The sequence below is a fragment of the Magallana gigas genome, chromosome 9 (genome assembly GCF_963853765.1).
Source record: "Magallana gigas chromosome 9, xbMagGiga1.1, whole genome shotgun sequence".
NCBI classification, from domain to species: domain Eukaryota; kingdom Metazoa; phylum Mollusca; class Bivalvia; order Ostreida; family Ostreidae; genus Magallana; species Magallana gigas.
In genome coordinates this window covers 30,427,261-30,443,559 of record NC_088861.1, presented here as the reverse complement: position 1 = coordinate 30,443,559, position 16,299 = coordinate 30,427,261, and the positions used below count along the sequence as shown (strand labels likewise).

The 16,299-nt window shown below is 34.0% G+C and overlaps 1 protein-coding gene across 27 annotated transcripts in view; it reads left to right on the top strand.

The window, feature by feature from the left end:
- The first annotated feature begins 2,575 nt into the window (after positions 1–2,575).
- Positions 2,576–16,299, top strand: part of LOC105343324 (uncharacterized) — an 80,485-nt gene continuing 66,761 nt past the window's right edge. For 23 of the 27 annotated variants that reach the window (XM_066071353.1, XM_066071334.1, XM_066071354.1 and 20 more), the window contains exons 1-15: positions 2,576–3,231; positions 3,955–4,106; positions 4,605–4,640; positions 6,528–6,701; positions 7,130–7,511; positions 7,795–8,009; positions 8,487–8,681; positions 11,801–11,916; positions 12,330–12,572; positions 12,938–13,071; positions 13,503–13,529; positions 14,687–14,823; positions 14,983–15,103; positions 15,312–15,616; positions 15,946–16,205. In XM_066071353.1, coding sequence (XP_065927425.1) covers positions 2,707–3,231; positions 3,955–4,106; positions 4,605–4,640; positions 6,528–6,701; positions 7,130–7,511; positions 7,795–8,009; positions 8,487–8,681; positions 11,801–11,916; positions 12,330–12,572; positions 12,938–13,071; positions 13,503–13,529; positions 14,687–14,823; positions 14,983–15,103; positions 15,312–15,616; positions 15,946–16,205 — 3,022 coding nt within the window. In that variant the 5' untranslated portion in view covers positions 2,576–2,706. Of the gene's footprint in view, positions 3,232–3,954; positions 4,107–4,604; positions 4,641–5,268; positions 5,284–6,527; positions 6,702–7,129; positions 7,512–7,794; positions 8,010–8,486; positions 8,682–11,800; positions 11,917–12,329; positions 12,573–12,937; positions 13,072–13,502; positions 13,530–14,686; positions 14,824–14,982; positions 15,104–15,311; positions 15,617–15,945; positions 16,206–16,299 lie in introns of all 27 variants that reach the window. The other 4 variants (XM_066071333.1, XM_066071355.1, XM_066071341.1 and 1 more) reach the window with 4 other exon arrangements.

The following is a 16,299-nucleotide window of genomic DNA, read 5'->3' as shown; positions in this document are numbered from 1 at the left end:
TGAAATTTAAAAAAATTCTGACGAGTTTATCGACCGACAATACATGACGCGGAAATAAAAAGAAAAGTTGTAGAAACAGTGGTGTAACGACCTTAAAATGAGACAAATTAAATTTTCTATATAAAAATCAACCTAACCCCCTCCGCAACTATGACAAATCTCGTTGAACTCTAGCTGGCACTTGCTCGATCACGAATCATGGTTTAAACGAACTTGAATTACATGTTATAGCTTAAAAGTTGCTTCCACTGTAAGTTCTCATACTTCTCATGTTTAAGCCCCATGCAATGTTTCAGAAAAAAAATCTTTTTACTAAAAATCTTTTTTACTCTTCGCAGTACTGATGATCAGATCCTTGTGTAGCGACAATTAATAAAAAAAAAATGCGGATCGAGGATCTGATTTTAATCAGATTGCTGCGCTATTAGACGTCGAAGAAGTTAAAAAGAAAGATTCAAAGTTATTTCATAGTGTTGTACGTACCTCAACTTATTGAGGTAACTTGGCCATTCCGCTTTTCAACGCACGGTAGGACTGCGCGGTTTCCTTCCAACATAATTATGTATCAGTTATTCTGTGTGATTTAAAATCCCTTCATCATATTTTTATTCATTATGTAAAGTTTTTTATGAACAATAAAATGCTTTCTTTGGTGATTCATTCGGGATACCATCATATCCCGAATGAATCTCCAGAGAAAGCATTTTTGTGTAAGTAACTACATGTACGTACTGTGTATTAATTTGTAAAACCCATAAGAAATCTGATCTGAACTGAACACAGTTTTCATTAGAACAACCCAAGTTGCGTAGCACTGTAAGCACGTGCTAACAATTTTTATAATCACATTTAAAAAAAAAACCCAAAAAATCATTGTTCCTTTTTCATATTCAAATCACCACAACGGTTTGCTCTTGTGTCCATACTTTTTTTATAAAGTATCCCGAACTTATTCTTATACATGTAGTAAAATACTACAGTTATACGCTTTTCGAAATATTCCCCTGTCGTAATATACAAATTAAATTTAGATCCATTGATATGTTACAAATCAACAAATGTTCATTTCCTTACAATCAACTGATCAGCGTGGCAAAAGGAAAAAAAGCAACACTGGGTTTTATTTCTTCCGAGGACAGTTGGGTGAGCATCTTTCCTCAAATTTCGGAGGAAAAAATCTATCCTCCAAAAACGGAGGTCGCCTAGACTTTGTAAAGGGGAAAGTAAATTTTCATAATAATATAAAACTGCCAAACAGGTAATAACTATTTGCTGCAACTTGTCATAAAAAAAACCCTAATCAAAAGTGTTACTTTCCTCGGTTTTCTCAGTGTTGTCTCATATTTATGTACTTATTCACATTAACATTATTTTTTCAGATGTATTTTAAATGATTCTCTGGTATCTGTTGATATATGTATTGTTTTGTTGTGTCTTTTCATATCTTATTGAGTGTGTGGGTTTTTTTTTTAATTTGTTCCAATCCAATACATTTGATTTTATGTACACAAAAGAAGAAAAAACCAAAAACGTTTATATAATAGAGCCTTTTCTGTAAGTACGTTTACAGTATCATGACTGAGGTATTTAATCTAATACACATTACATCGTACGACATGAAAATAAAAATTACAGCCGTCATAATTAAAAAATGTACTCAGTTCCTGGAGGACCGCCCCACCCCCACCCTTTCCCAGACTTCCTGCTTACAAAGTTCTAGTTCCTAGCTATGCCATTGATCTAAATTTACTTGTGGATTAAGGAAAAATAATGCATTGATAATTATTATCTAAAGAAAATTAAATACAATATAAATTTTGTTCGGTGTACTTTGACTTTCTAACTATTGTAACACTGGAGCAATTGACGATGAATTTCATTTTTTATTCAGGTGTTCTAAATATATGAACTTGAGGGCAGTTTTTGAAAGAAATTTATATACATGTTTTCATACTAGAATTTTTTTCTCAAAAATATCAACCATGATCCATAAGACTAAATTCTGTTATAAATTAATAGGAAATTTTCAACAATGATGAAAATCACTCTCTCATTTATCAATTGATGCACACAATACATAAATAATGCACAAGCTTAAAATTGTCAGAACTATCATAAATTCTTCTCAAGTGAAATTTCAATGTGAAACATAATGATTTCATACTGATGTGAAAAAAAACCCCAGAACAAATTCTTCTGTTTATGAATATATCGGGCCTTTAAATTGCCATTTATTGTAACTGTGTTTGTACCGATAAAATACCTGTATTTATTTTTATTTTTTTTTGGGGGGGGGGGGGGGTGAGGGGTATTTTGTTTTTTATTTGTTTTGGTTTCGGATTTTGGAATATTTATTATTTCATAATTTATGTATCAACTAACTTTTACTTTTCTAGAACATCTACCGATCCGTACTTATTTGAAAAATAAACCACCTAAACTTTTAATAAACACCTGTAAAACTACATTTTTTCTCGGCATCGCTAAATTGTAACCGTCGAATGTAGATAATAGGTTTTGAGACGACCCCTCCATGCCACATACTGAAAACGAAGCATGCCATAAACGCCGATTTTTGCAAGGTGCTTCATCCGGGTTACTCGTAACCAACAACAATCAGTATGGCGGCGTTCATTCGATAGCACCGCGTTCTACAAAAGTTATGAACTTCTTAAATAGTGAAAAGTAGCTCATAAAAGATAGAAAATGGATGAAAGACATTGGTGGATTGCTGGCAAAATCCAGGAAACATTTAAGATCGGCGGATATGACAACCCAACGTTGTTGGAAGATTTTATGACCGAGGAGACCACATTGAACAAAATCAACCGCTTTTTGAAAGCAGGTGGTCCGTGCAGGTTGTTTTTCTCATGTGCAAAAGCAGATAGCGGCGAGTTATCCACACGGGAGCTCAATGTCATGGGGACGCTAGCTGCACTGAAAGATGCAGATTTAGATAAAGTGAACATTCTGTACTTCTTGCGAAACAGAGTAGATAAAGATGTGGATACGGTCAGGTACGAGAGAGACATTTTCTGTGGGGAACTCAAGCATAATACGATCGAGACGCTGGTCACCCTCCTGTCTGACGTGTACAACCCCCTGATCAAGGCCCAGAAGGAGTGGGGGGAGTGTAACATGGAGGGCCAGACTAACCTGAGTCACAGCATGGACAAGTTCCTGACGGCTCTCAATGAGTCCACGGCCTCCATGCACCACTCCAAGCAACTGGTTAGTAAACCACCCATCTGAGGTGTATCTCTGAATCTAGGTGTCTTTATATAAATCAATGAATAAGACCCATACAATAGCATGCAGCCCATTGCAGTTTGTGGACCTAGCTTTGGCTGGAAGCAAACTTTTTAAAAGTTTCAAATGATTACTTTAATCTAATAAACAAGTTTGGTTTTTAGACAAACAGCTATTACATATACAGACCTTGGCAATTTTAAAGTATTTATTGGTATAGCTGTTTTATCCACTGATTTAGATAAACTCTTCGTTATATGATGTTTCACTAGATCGAGGCCTGTTCAACAGGCGCTTATGAGTGCACTCAAACATTTGAATTGGGAAGATATCGACTGGATAATAGAAGTTTTGAAAGCCTGTGCAAATACCTTTTTCTGCTCAATAGGGGTCTGGATACATCTGACAGTGTAATAAAAAGCAGCATAATTTATATGTACATCAGGCATCCTTGATTTTTAAACACTTACAGAGGGAACTTTGTCTCTTGAAATTATCACGATTAACTCTAGCTGTTATAAACAGTAACTTTAATAGTTCAATATCATTTCAATGGCAATTTTTGCAGAACTGTGGTAATTTTTGCAAAGGAAGGTTGATTTTCACCTAACATATTAAATATATGATCACCAATGCCCAATGGCATGCTTTTCTTTACATCAAAAGCCAGTATTCTAAATTTGTATTTCCTTTAATCAATGGCAGATGCTGAAGCAACCAGAGAACATTGTCCTGAACGACTTCAAGCAGCATCGAGCGGCCGCTCTTGATGCTCAGCTGATCGGTCAGTATGAGGAGCTGGTGACGGACTGGATCAACACCATCGAGACCATGCTCAACGACACCTCAGATGAAAGGTACCCCGGGACCTCATTTTTACCTACAAACTATTTCCTATCAACTCTTACAAAGTTTCACCACCCTTTTGCATAATACATGTACTGTTTGACATTCCTTCATTCCCTTAATTATCCCATTGTCAGAAATTTGAAATTAATAATGCCATTTATTGTAACCACGGCATATCTGTTTCCAAATATATTTCTTGTTTGAATTTTGTGGAATAATGTTTTCCTGAGTTAATATATTTGCATGTATATATATGTCTTCATTGGTCCTTATCCAGCTAGCATAAATCATGTGATTGAAATCATACAACTGATTTCCCCTTTCAGAATCTGGTCATGAATCCTACGGCTTTTAATGCCTTGATATTTAAGTTATTTTCGATCAACTTAAATGTTACTAAGGTGTCTGTTGAGAGTGGAAAATACATGTAATCAATTTACAATATTTTTCACTATCTATCATTTCATTTTCTTATATATGCATTTGAATTTCTTGCACTTTTTTAGGAGAGTTGTTTTTCCTGAAGAGCCCCCTACATATAGGTGAAATAATCAAATCTAGAGAATTTGTTTAATGCAGTGTTTTGAAAAGTTAATTTGATAAAAAGAAAATGCTGACTTTAATTGACAGTAGATAAACTCCTAGTTTTGTAATTTTTTTTTGTTTTATGTATTTAACTACTGTAGCTTAATTTATCTTGAGTAAATAATTGATTTCATGGAAACAATTAACTCAGTATGGCTTTGATACTTTAAAAAAAGGAAGTGTTTACATGTGTTAAGGTGTCCAGTGTTTGGTGAAATATGTTTGCAGTTAATTTCTTAATAAAAAGAGAAAAATTCAACCAACAACTAAGTTTAAATATGTGTAACATTGTTGACATGATGCACTAACCACAGTTAACAAGCTTCAAATTAATGATAAATATCGACAACTACAATGTACATGTATATAAAATGCGAAAGATTTTTTTTTTTTGAAAACGCAATTAGTATTCTTGAATTACAACACAAGTTCACTTCATAGAAATTCAACCCTGCAGCTTTTTTTCCTTTCACAAACTTTGTATGATATGACATGTAGATATAAAAATGGAAAATTATAAGATAAAAGATTAATAAGTTATGATGTGTAAATCCTTGTAGACAGCTTATGACCTTGACCTTTCAGAATGTCTGACCCAAGGTAATGTGTCGTTGTTGATGATGATGTCTGACTAACTGGAAGTGAATTAATTTTAGCTTTTGATACATACCCTACACACTGATGTTGGTTGTTTCATTAGGTCACCGCATACCTGTGTTTAATTACATCAAAATATAATATTTTTGTATTGTTTTACAAGTTAATTTTATATAGAAAATATTATTTTAATTTATTATTTTTTGTCTTTTTTTGACAAAGTAGTCGTTCCATTGGAAGTGTGCATTTCTCCAGAGTTAAAACATCTGTATTTTACTAAATTTAATTTTTTAGTTTATGAATATGTATATATTATAATTTTAATTTGTTTTTTAATTTATGTTACTGTATATAGATTACGTAGCTTTTTTAAAAGAAAAAACAAATAATGAATTGCCTTGGTGTATTTAATTAGAGTTCCGAATTTCTTTAAAATTCTTAAAGAAGAGAAAATTTGTTTTCAATTTTTTCAAAACCTATTTTCTGAGACCCCCTCCCCAAACAATCTCTCTAACCAAGATAATCATGTTCAAAATGGTGCACTTGGCATTTAGATGAAATGTTGAAGCACATCAAGCAAAGCCCTCAATTTTAACCTTATTCAGTTTGAAATTAAAAAGTTCAAACAATGAGCAAAGATTTTGTGTATATGGTTTTTAATATTTTTAATAAAGTCACCTTAATAATAAGGCTTGATTAAGCTTAGCTAATAAGACAATGTTATGAATTTTGTTTTTCATTATGTGGAGTTAATTGAGCCAAGAGAAAGTACCTTGCAATATTATTTAAGGAGTATGTTCAAAGTTTGTATTTCAAAATATTTTATATTTGTGCCATAATGTGCATACAAATTTAAATTGTCTTCAAAGTGAATTGTAGGGTTAGATTTATTGCGCTTCCATATACAATGGACATTTAGTGATTTGTAGAGAAATGTAGTTTGTAAACTGTAGCATTTTGTAGAAATTTACATGAGAGAAAGAAAGAGAGAGAGAGAAAGAGAGAGAGAGAGAGAGAGAGAGAGAGAGAGAGAGAGAGAGAGAGAGAGAGAGAGAGAGAGAGAGAGGGGTGGAAGAAGTTGGTGTTCCAAATACAGATATTTTGAATTGAAATTTTAGAGTTATGGAAATAATTTTCATTTTCCAAAAATTCACTTTCATTTTATTGACTTGCTAAGTAATAAAAAATTGATTATATTTCTAAAACAATAAATTGTGTCTTAAACGATTTTTTAATTACTTCAATAGATTTATGGACCCCAATGCTGGTCCCCTGTCCGAGCTGGAGAGATGGCGCCGTCGTCAACGACTACTGACCTCCATTACAGAACAGCTCAAAAGTAAAGAATGCAAGGCAGTGATTGGTGTACTGATCACGGCCAAGTCCAGACTGCTGAAAAAGTGGAAGAATGTGGATGCTCAGTAAGTCAAAAATCCTAATGATGGATTGAGTCTACTCAGATTTGGCAAATTGTCTTAGCTCAACTCATATTTCTTAATTAGTCACTGTAGGTAGTTGATGTCATACCAGTTACTACATGTCTATTCATAGTATTAAACTTTCATAGCTTCTTGAATGCATAGTTAATGTCATGGTTACTATTTACAGAAAGCTAGTTAACTGCCGTTAGTTAGTTTCAACATTATAGTTAAATGCATTTTCACAATTTTTATAGTTACTTAACTAAATCAGAATGATGTTGTTAATGCTTCTATATTTTCATAGACATCGTTCTGAATTTAAATTTTGATGGATAAGCAAAAATGTTTTTTCAATAAGTCATATCTGGTTTTTTATTGTTTATGTACAGGGTAAGCTAAAATTTATGTCTGATTTTTTTTCTTCTCAGAATCACTGATGCAATGAATGACACCAAAGACAAGGTTAAGTACTTGGAATCTCTGAGACGCCATTTTGATCAGCTATACCAGGATGCAACACCGGCATCCATCATCAACAATGCCATTCCCGGCATCGTCAATAGCGTGCGCCAGATGGACTCCATTTCCCGATACTACGCCAGAACCGGATTTCTGGGTATCGTGTTTACCAAGATCACAAACCAACTGGTGCTGGCATGCAAGGAGTATATCAAGAACTGCACCATCACGGCTTACGATGGTGATGAATTGTGGGTAAGAATCAAGGAGGAAATTCGGAACAGAGATTCACTTCCTGTTGTAGACCCCCAGCAGAGACTGCTCAGAAACCAAGTGGAGGCCAAAATTAAGGTAAAAGATTCAAAATTCATGTTAAAGAAATAATACATTAATCTTAGCCAATTTTAGCTTGAACATTAAGTTTATAATGACAAAGATAATACCAGAATTTTTAAATCATTGGCATGAATTCTCTGTTTAAAAAAATCTATTGAATGCATGATGCATAGAGATATAAAGGACTTGTCTCTAAGACTTTCAATGACAAAAATTACACCTGAATGTAAATTCTTTGTTTGAAAAAAGCTATTAAAACAACACATAATGATGAGGTTGACAAATTTTGATCTTCCAGCAACAAGGAGCCCTGACCCGAGGGAAGACGAAGGAAGGGAAGGATCTAGGACTACAGGATGACAGCCTGTATGGTCGACTGAAGGCCTGCCTCACCCTGCAGGGGTACTACCGTGAGACGCTCCGGTCACTGAGGGACTCCCTGGGACAGACCACCAACATGTCCCACTTCCCCTCCCTCAGCAGTGTGGGGGGACCAGGCAGCTTCACCACCAGGTGGGTCCACGCTCTGTGTGGTTCTGTTAGGAAATTTTTATGCTCCATAGGTGTTTCGTAAAAGTGTATGAAGTGACTCAAGTTTTACTTGCTGATAGATATATGGAGAACAATGCATGGTGACTTTCTAAGCTTTGTGCCTAAGAAAAGTGAATGAATAGTTAATACAAATGTACTTGCTCAGGTTATGAAAAAAGGTGGTGTATTAATTACTGTATAATTGTGTTCTTTTAAAAATCATTATTGGTGACAAATGCTGACGACTTTCTGAATAATAAGGGTGATCTTAAAGATTTTAAATTGCATTTACTTGGGGAGGGGTGGGGAAGAGAGGGGGATAATTTGGTACACGAAAGTATATGGTGATAAAAAAACTCAAGGTTTTGGAGTTTTGTTTATTATAATGGAATTCATATAAGGATTTTAATTTTAAAACTTGAAGCATTACCAAAAATTACTCTCTGCATTTTTAATCAGATCCAAGCCTAGCAATGCCTCCAGATCAGGACCCTCTGTGTCGCCCAAGAAGGGGATCTCTTCTCTGATGACTAACGAAGCAGGGCATGGCGTGTCGATTGCGGACGAGGACGCCATAATGTCACACATGGACAGCTTCTGCAATAGAATCAGACAGCTGATCGACGTCATCAACACACTGGCCCAGTTCAACAAGTAGGTCAAACATTAGAAAAAGTAGGTCAAAGATTACAATAAGCAGATCAAAGGTGAAAAATTACACGAAACATATTTTAATTATTATATTGAATGTACAAAATATCATTTTTAGCTCACCGAGACGAAGTCAGGGGGAGCTTATGCTATACCCTCGGCGTCTGCGTCGGCGTCGGTGTCGGCGTCGGCGTCGGCGTCCGGACCTGGTTAAAGTTTTTGTTGCAGGTCCTGTATCTAAGCTATTACTTGTCCTATCTTCTCCAAACTTGCATGGATGATGCATCTGGACCTACTTATTGACTTGAAAGACTTGGATGCTGAATCTGAGTCCTAAATTTCAGATGCTGGAGGAGGTTAAAGTTGTTGGACCAGGTTAAAGTTTTTGTTGCAGGTGCCCTTTGATAGCAATATCTAAGTTACTGCAGGTCCGTACTTCACCAAACTTGCATGGATGGTGTGTCTTATGATACTGATGCACCCGACAGGCTTGAGTGCTGAATCCGAGCTATAGGTTTCGGATGCTGGAGGAGGTTAAGGTTTTTGGAGCAGGTTAAAGTTTTTGTTGCAGGTGCCCTTTGATAGCAATATCTAAGTTACAGCTGGTCCGTACTTCACCAAACTTGCATTGATGGTGTGTCGTATGATACTGATGCACCAGGCAGGCTTGGATGCTGAATCTGAGCTATAGGTTACAGATGCTGAAGGAGGTAAAGGTTTTTAGAGCTGGTTAAAGTTTTTGTTGCAGGTGCCCTCTGATGATTATATCTTAGTAACTACTTGTCCTAACTTCACCAGACTTCCATGGATGGTGCGTCTTATGATACTGATGCACCAGACAGGCTTGAATGCTGAATCTGAGCCATAGGTTTCGGATGCTGGAGGAGGTTAAGGTTTTTAGAGCTGGTTAAAGTTTTTGAAACAGGTGCCCTCTGATGATTATATCTTAGTTATTACTTTTCCTAACTACACCAGACTTCCATGGATGGTGCGTCTTATGATACTGATGCACCTGAACTGCTTGAATGCTGAGTCTGAGCCATAGGTTTCAGATGCTGGATATGGTTAAGTTTTTTGGAACAGGTCACATGTTTAATAGATAATAGTACTATTTCAAACTTGCATAGTTGATTAAACTGTAATATGAATGAATCACAGAGGAAGCTTCAGATGCAGAGCTTGATCTCCATTATCAAGGATGCTAAAAAATATATCTTAGTTATTACAGGTCCTAACTTCACCAAACTTGAATGGATGGTTTGTCTTATGATACAGATGCAACTGACAGGCATGGATGTTGAATCTGAGCCATAGGTTGCGGATGCTGGAGCAGGTTAAGGTTTTAATTGCTAGTGCCCTCTGATGATGATATCTTAGTTATTACTGGTCTGAACTTCACCAAACTTGCATTGATGATGCGTCTTATGATACCAATGCACCTGACAGGCTTGAATGCTGAATCTGAGCCATAGGTTTCGGATGCTGGATGAGGTTTAGTTTTTTTGGAACAGGTCACATGTTTTATAGATGATAGCTTGCATAGTTGATTTAACTATAGTATAAATGAAACGCAGACTTTGCTTCAGATGCAGAGCCTGATCTCCATTATCAAGGATGCTAAAGAAATCTCCTACCTCACTCAAACCTGCTCGATAGATAGATGTGATTGTTGATAAATGACATGATTCCTATGATATAGTATTGTATGGTATAAAACAATATTGTTTAATATGATACAATATAATATCATATGTAATATTATAAAAAGTTATATGATACGATATGATATTGTATCAATTTTTTTGATACTTTATGTTATGATATTGTAACATGATATCGTTATGTATAGTATTGTATATTATGATACAATATTGTATTATATTATATTGTATTATTAATGTATTATTTAATCACATGATACTATTACATAAGATATTGCAAAATATAATATTGTATCCTATGATACAATATTGTATATTCTATAATATTGTATCATACAATATTGTATAATACGATATTAGTTTTTGTAATATAGAATTATATCACATGAAATTGTATGATATGATACTGTTATATTATATAATATCGTATCATACGATATTGTATAATATGATATTACTTTATAATATGATATATTATCACATCACATGAAATGTATTGTATGATATTGTAAAATATATTATTGTATCATATGATACAATATGTATAATATAATGTTGTTTTATATATTTTACTTTATCACATAATATTGTATCATTTGATATGATACAATGTTGTATTGTTCAAATTATATTGTATCATATGATACAATATCATATTATGTTTCAAAAATGATACAGTACCATACAATACCATACTATATTATACAATATAATATCATATGTTTCAATACAATGATGTATTATGTAATATGATATTGTAATATAATACTATATTGTTTTATATATTATAAAATTGTATTATCTGATCAAATACAATAATGTATAACACAATACAATGTCATATCATACGTTACAAAATCATATCTCATCATTGTTTATTATGGTATTTTATTGTATTATATGATATATGTTGTAAATATGATAGGATGCAATATTTAATTTTATATTATTGTATTGATTTACATATGAACATATGATTGTCATACAATTTTTTAACAGATGATATACGATATTGTGTCAAAACAGAATCCATGAATATCCAAGATCATAAAGTATGATTTTCATTTAATATGATAAAGGTGGTCTCATAAAGGTGAAGTTTCATAAGGGTGATGTCTGGTCTCGATGAGCTTTGTAATCTGTGATTACCTATGTTTTTCTTAAATGATGAAAAAAAGAATATAGCTATCATTTTTATAGATACAAGCTGAAATGGTTGTCCTTGATTTTAAAAATTTTTCTTGAATGAAAAAAAATATAATCTATTATATGAGAGGCAGAATGAATGTGAAAATGAAATCATTCTTGCCCATAAACTAACAATTTCAGTGGTGTATCATAATGATATTGCCTGATATTATAGTTTTGTTGAAGCTTTTCTTTACTGGAAAGATGCACAGATATATGGCTTGCGTTTATAGTTATTGTTAAATTTATGGTTCAATGATTTTCCTTACTAAGACTGGCCACCAGCACCATCGGCGTCCCCAAACCCAGAAAGGAGGACCTGGTCATTGACGATGAGGACAGCGATGAGTACAAGTATCGGAAGTTCCGGGAAAACAAGGCCAGTAAATGTGAGTACTGAGAGTATCCAAGGCTTCAGAAGCATAAGTAAAAATAAAGGAATATGTATGGAATTTGTCCAAAATATTGTTAGCATAAGTTTATAGAATGATAAATCTGGATATCTGGCATCTGGATACTATAATTATATTTTAAATAGCATGTACAATATCAGACAGAAAATGATTTTGCAACAGGTTAGCGTAGGTTTGAATTAGCACATTTCTTGATATTACGTATTTTCTATATATAATTATATTTTTGCTATTTGCCACATCTAACCCCCCCCCCCCCATTAAAAAAACACTAAAAGGAACACACAGCCAAATGTTTACAGTATTTGAAGCCCCATTGTATTTGATTGTATACTGAGAAATTGTTTTTTTTTAAATAAATTTGTTGTTATGATGTTATAATTGTATAGTGGAGTATGAGGATGAAAATGGAGATGACGGAATGACAATCACGGTCACAGTTGCCTCCCCTGAGAGGAGCGGGTTGAGGGCCATTAAGGAGGATGAGGAGACACAGGACGACAACATATCGGAGATCCAGGAAATCGAGGACAAGAAGGAGCGACCCCCAACTCAGCCGGACCACAATGACGAGGTGTTCGAGTCTGTCAACAACAACAAGGGGCTCAATGAAAATGAGCTCAGTGTGCTGAGTAAGTCAGATATCGTATTACAGTAAAATACAGTGAAGTCAGTTTCATGCCCCCAGTTAAAAATTGTATTTTCAAACAAATTGCTGTAAACAAATTACAGTCATAACAAAATTAGTTGTCCTTAGTGCTTTGGTGTTATGATTTTGGTGAATTGTATTTTCTGTTCAAAATCAAAGCCCAAAATGAAATGCAGGCAGAGTTCACAATTTGTAATGTTGTTATTGAATTTTTGTAAAAATTCAACTTCAGATTATAAAGCTAAATTTACTAATTGACTGAGGGTGTTTTTTAAGGCATTGGTATTTAGCAGTTGTGGTCTTGAGACAGTAAATGAATAAATGAAGTTTTGACATTCTCCCCATCAGGGCGCTATTTCCCTGAGGATGAGGAAGAAGAAGGGCCAAGCATTTCAGCCATTATTTCCCAGCATCTCCAGCAGATGACCCAGGCGATGAGTGATAACGTCACAACCAAGACAATGCTGGATGTGGAATCCAAGGTAACGAACTCTGACCTTAGGTATCCTTAGCAACCATGTAACAATTGAAATGTTTGATGTGTACAGAGATGAAATTTTTAATTTCACGTTTTCAATGATTCTTTTGAACTTCTGCACCAAGGTGGAGTTGTACATGTATTAATATTCACTGTGATTTTCTCATTTTCACTTTTCTTTTAACATGTAACTTAAACACCTGATAAGTTAAAACAATTCAGTTGTGTATTTGTAATGGCAAATAATAAAGTACCTTGAGTTTTATTTCAGTGTATTAAAGAGGAAATGAAAAATGCATGTAATATGTCAGAAAAAAATACTTTTTTTCTGTACAGTAATTATATCCGTTCATTCCTAAAGCTAAAATAAAGCACCAAAATATGTAGTGATTAATTTTAAGATATTCTATAAGAGTAAGCTCCCTTTTTTCACAGAAACGATATCATGGCATGCCAGGATTGGTAACTCTCTCTCTCTTTTTGAATGTTTCATTTCTTATTATGACATATATATTTATAACTTAGCAGATATAGGATCTACAGAATATTTTGTCCCCCCACCAACCATGCTAGATATAGAATGGACATATCAATGGAGATAAATTTATCTTATAGAAGCTTTTCATTTTGAATTTTAAAAATTTGCAATTTTCCTAATTTCTATACCTCCCTGCATTGCATGTTTTTTAGTTTTGAAATGGATTGGGGATTTTATTATTTTTTTTTTTTACCAGCAATTAGTAAAATGTTTTAAGCCTATCCATCTTCCCGATAAATTTTAACCCAGCAGCTGCTATAAATGTGGTGAAATGTTTGCATGGTTGAGGAAGGGGAATGGATTTGATGAGCATGAGTCTTAATTTACTTTAATTTGGAGATGAACAAAATGCCTTAAGTTTTTAGTCTTATGTCTGCTAACCGTTCAGTGTTGCCTCTACACCGGGGAATATTTATACCTTCATCCTGAAACATATACCTCAGGATGAATCAAAGAAGCATGTTATTTTATAATGTACATATAATGTGTGTTTAATATGCTGTTAATATCATATTTATTGTATGTTGCATCCTGCTGTTAATATATTCCAGAAACCATATATATATTACATATGAGAGATTAAACACTTTATTTATTTGCAATTCCTTATATCTTGTTTGTTTGCACACCTTTCATTTACATATACATGTGCTGCAATGTTTGAATTTGCTTTTTACTTTGAAAAAAATGAATTGAAATGACTTCATTTGCAGTTTCAATAAAAAAAAAAAATTAGTACTGGAAGTATTTTCTTTTTGATTAAAATATCATTTTCTAAAAGCACTGTTTTTGGCAAGTTATGTTTGTATCCAGAGAATTACATGTACATTCAAATTTAACTTGGCATGCTTTTAACAATTTCTTTCAAACTTATAGAAATTTTTGACTGCATTAAGCTTTTGCTGATACATGTATTTTGACTGAATACCTCGAGTATGAACTGTGTATCCAATTTTATTTTGCGAAATTATATATTGATTTATAATATTAAAGGAAATATTCATTAAGCTTTTGTAGACAACTTATTATTTGATTTTGTGTACTTCAGTTGTTCTGATAAAATATTGGCAATTATTCACAGGACAAAGATCGCTTTGAGGACTATTATACCAACTTTGCACAAATAGTCAGTGACTTGGAGACCTTCCTTGCTGCATACCTCCATGCCATTTTTATTGGAAAAACCAAAACTCAGCATGCATTGGACATCATCACAAGGTACTGTGTAGATTTCAAAATAATATTGCATTAATTTTGTAATTAGAGGGGATTTGTTTAGATAATTAGTGCTGGTAATTATTTTCTTATGATGATGATGATGTTGATGATGATGATGATGATGATGATGATTTTCAACTTTTGATTGCTTTTTTACAGATTCACACCTGTCCAAAACAGATCAGGCATCAGAGCTTGCATCTCTGAGAAATTTGTAGAAATCTTCAACTGGTATGAATCAGACCTAGATGAAGTGCATCAAATATATGAAGCTCACAAGGTAATTAGATAAGATTATTAAGTACAAAAACAAGAGCAAACTAACAGATTATAAATTAAAGTAAAGTCAACCTAAAAAGTTTTCATTGAATTGTTTCAAAAAGTTGCTGAATATCAGTTTTTATTTAAAACATCTAAAGATAATATTTTTGAAAGAAAAGTTCTAAAAATTTTAAAATAATAAAAAAAATTCTTTTTTTTCAAATTAGAACAATCCTCAACTGGTTAGAAATGCTCCTCCAGTGGCAGGAGCCATACATTGGTCACGGCAGCTACTAAAACGAATCGAAGACCCGATGAAGATTTTCCGCGACAACAAGGCAGTGAACCAGCTGGGAGACTTTGGCCGGATCGTACGGATCTACAACAAGCTGGCCACCGCGCTTGTGACCTTCGAGAGTCTGTGGTTCACACAGTGGAAGAACAGAATCGACCACGCCAGGAATGGACTGAGGGCCACTCTGTTCGTCCATCACCCCACCACCGAGGAAATCGTCGTCAATGCAGATGAGAGGTATGAAAATCTTAATCAAGAAACTTATTTTAATTTTGGTTAAAAATCAAAATTTTTATTTTATTTTAGAGAATATGAGTGTATTAATTGATCAAGCAGAACATTAATGTTGAAATGGCATCATACAGATTGGAACTGTACTTTTTTTGTCTTCCTTATTCTAAAAATTGAATTTAAAAGATTCAGTTATGTGGTGTATGTTAAAATTCATTACCAGTGCACGTAGGAAAATTCATGTAAAAGAGCTTGATATCTTTCCAATTGTACAACACTAATAATATTTAAATCATGCATTTTAATACAAGTTTTACTCCATTCCTCTCCCTCAGAGTCTTAGAACTGATCCATGAAGCGAAATGGCTGACTCGGCTGGGAATCCAGATTCCGGATGCAGCCATAGCCATCATGCAGCAGGAATCCAGGTTCAAGAGCTACAAGAGCCACCTGGAACTGGTGCTGAACGAGTATAAGGAGGTGTGTGAGGCTATTCCAGAACCACTCCAGAAGCTGTTCACCGCTCATAAGGATCATGTGGAGCAACAGCTGCAACCCGGATTGAGCACCCTGGCCTGGAACAGCATGAATATTGGTATGGATCTGCTAATCCGGTCAACATTATTTTTAGGACCATGAACTATTTGTGGAAATTTATATTATTTGTATACTCTATACAAACTTACATT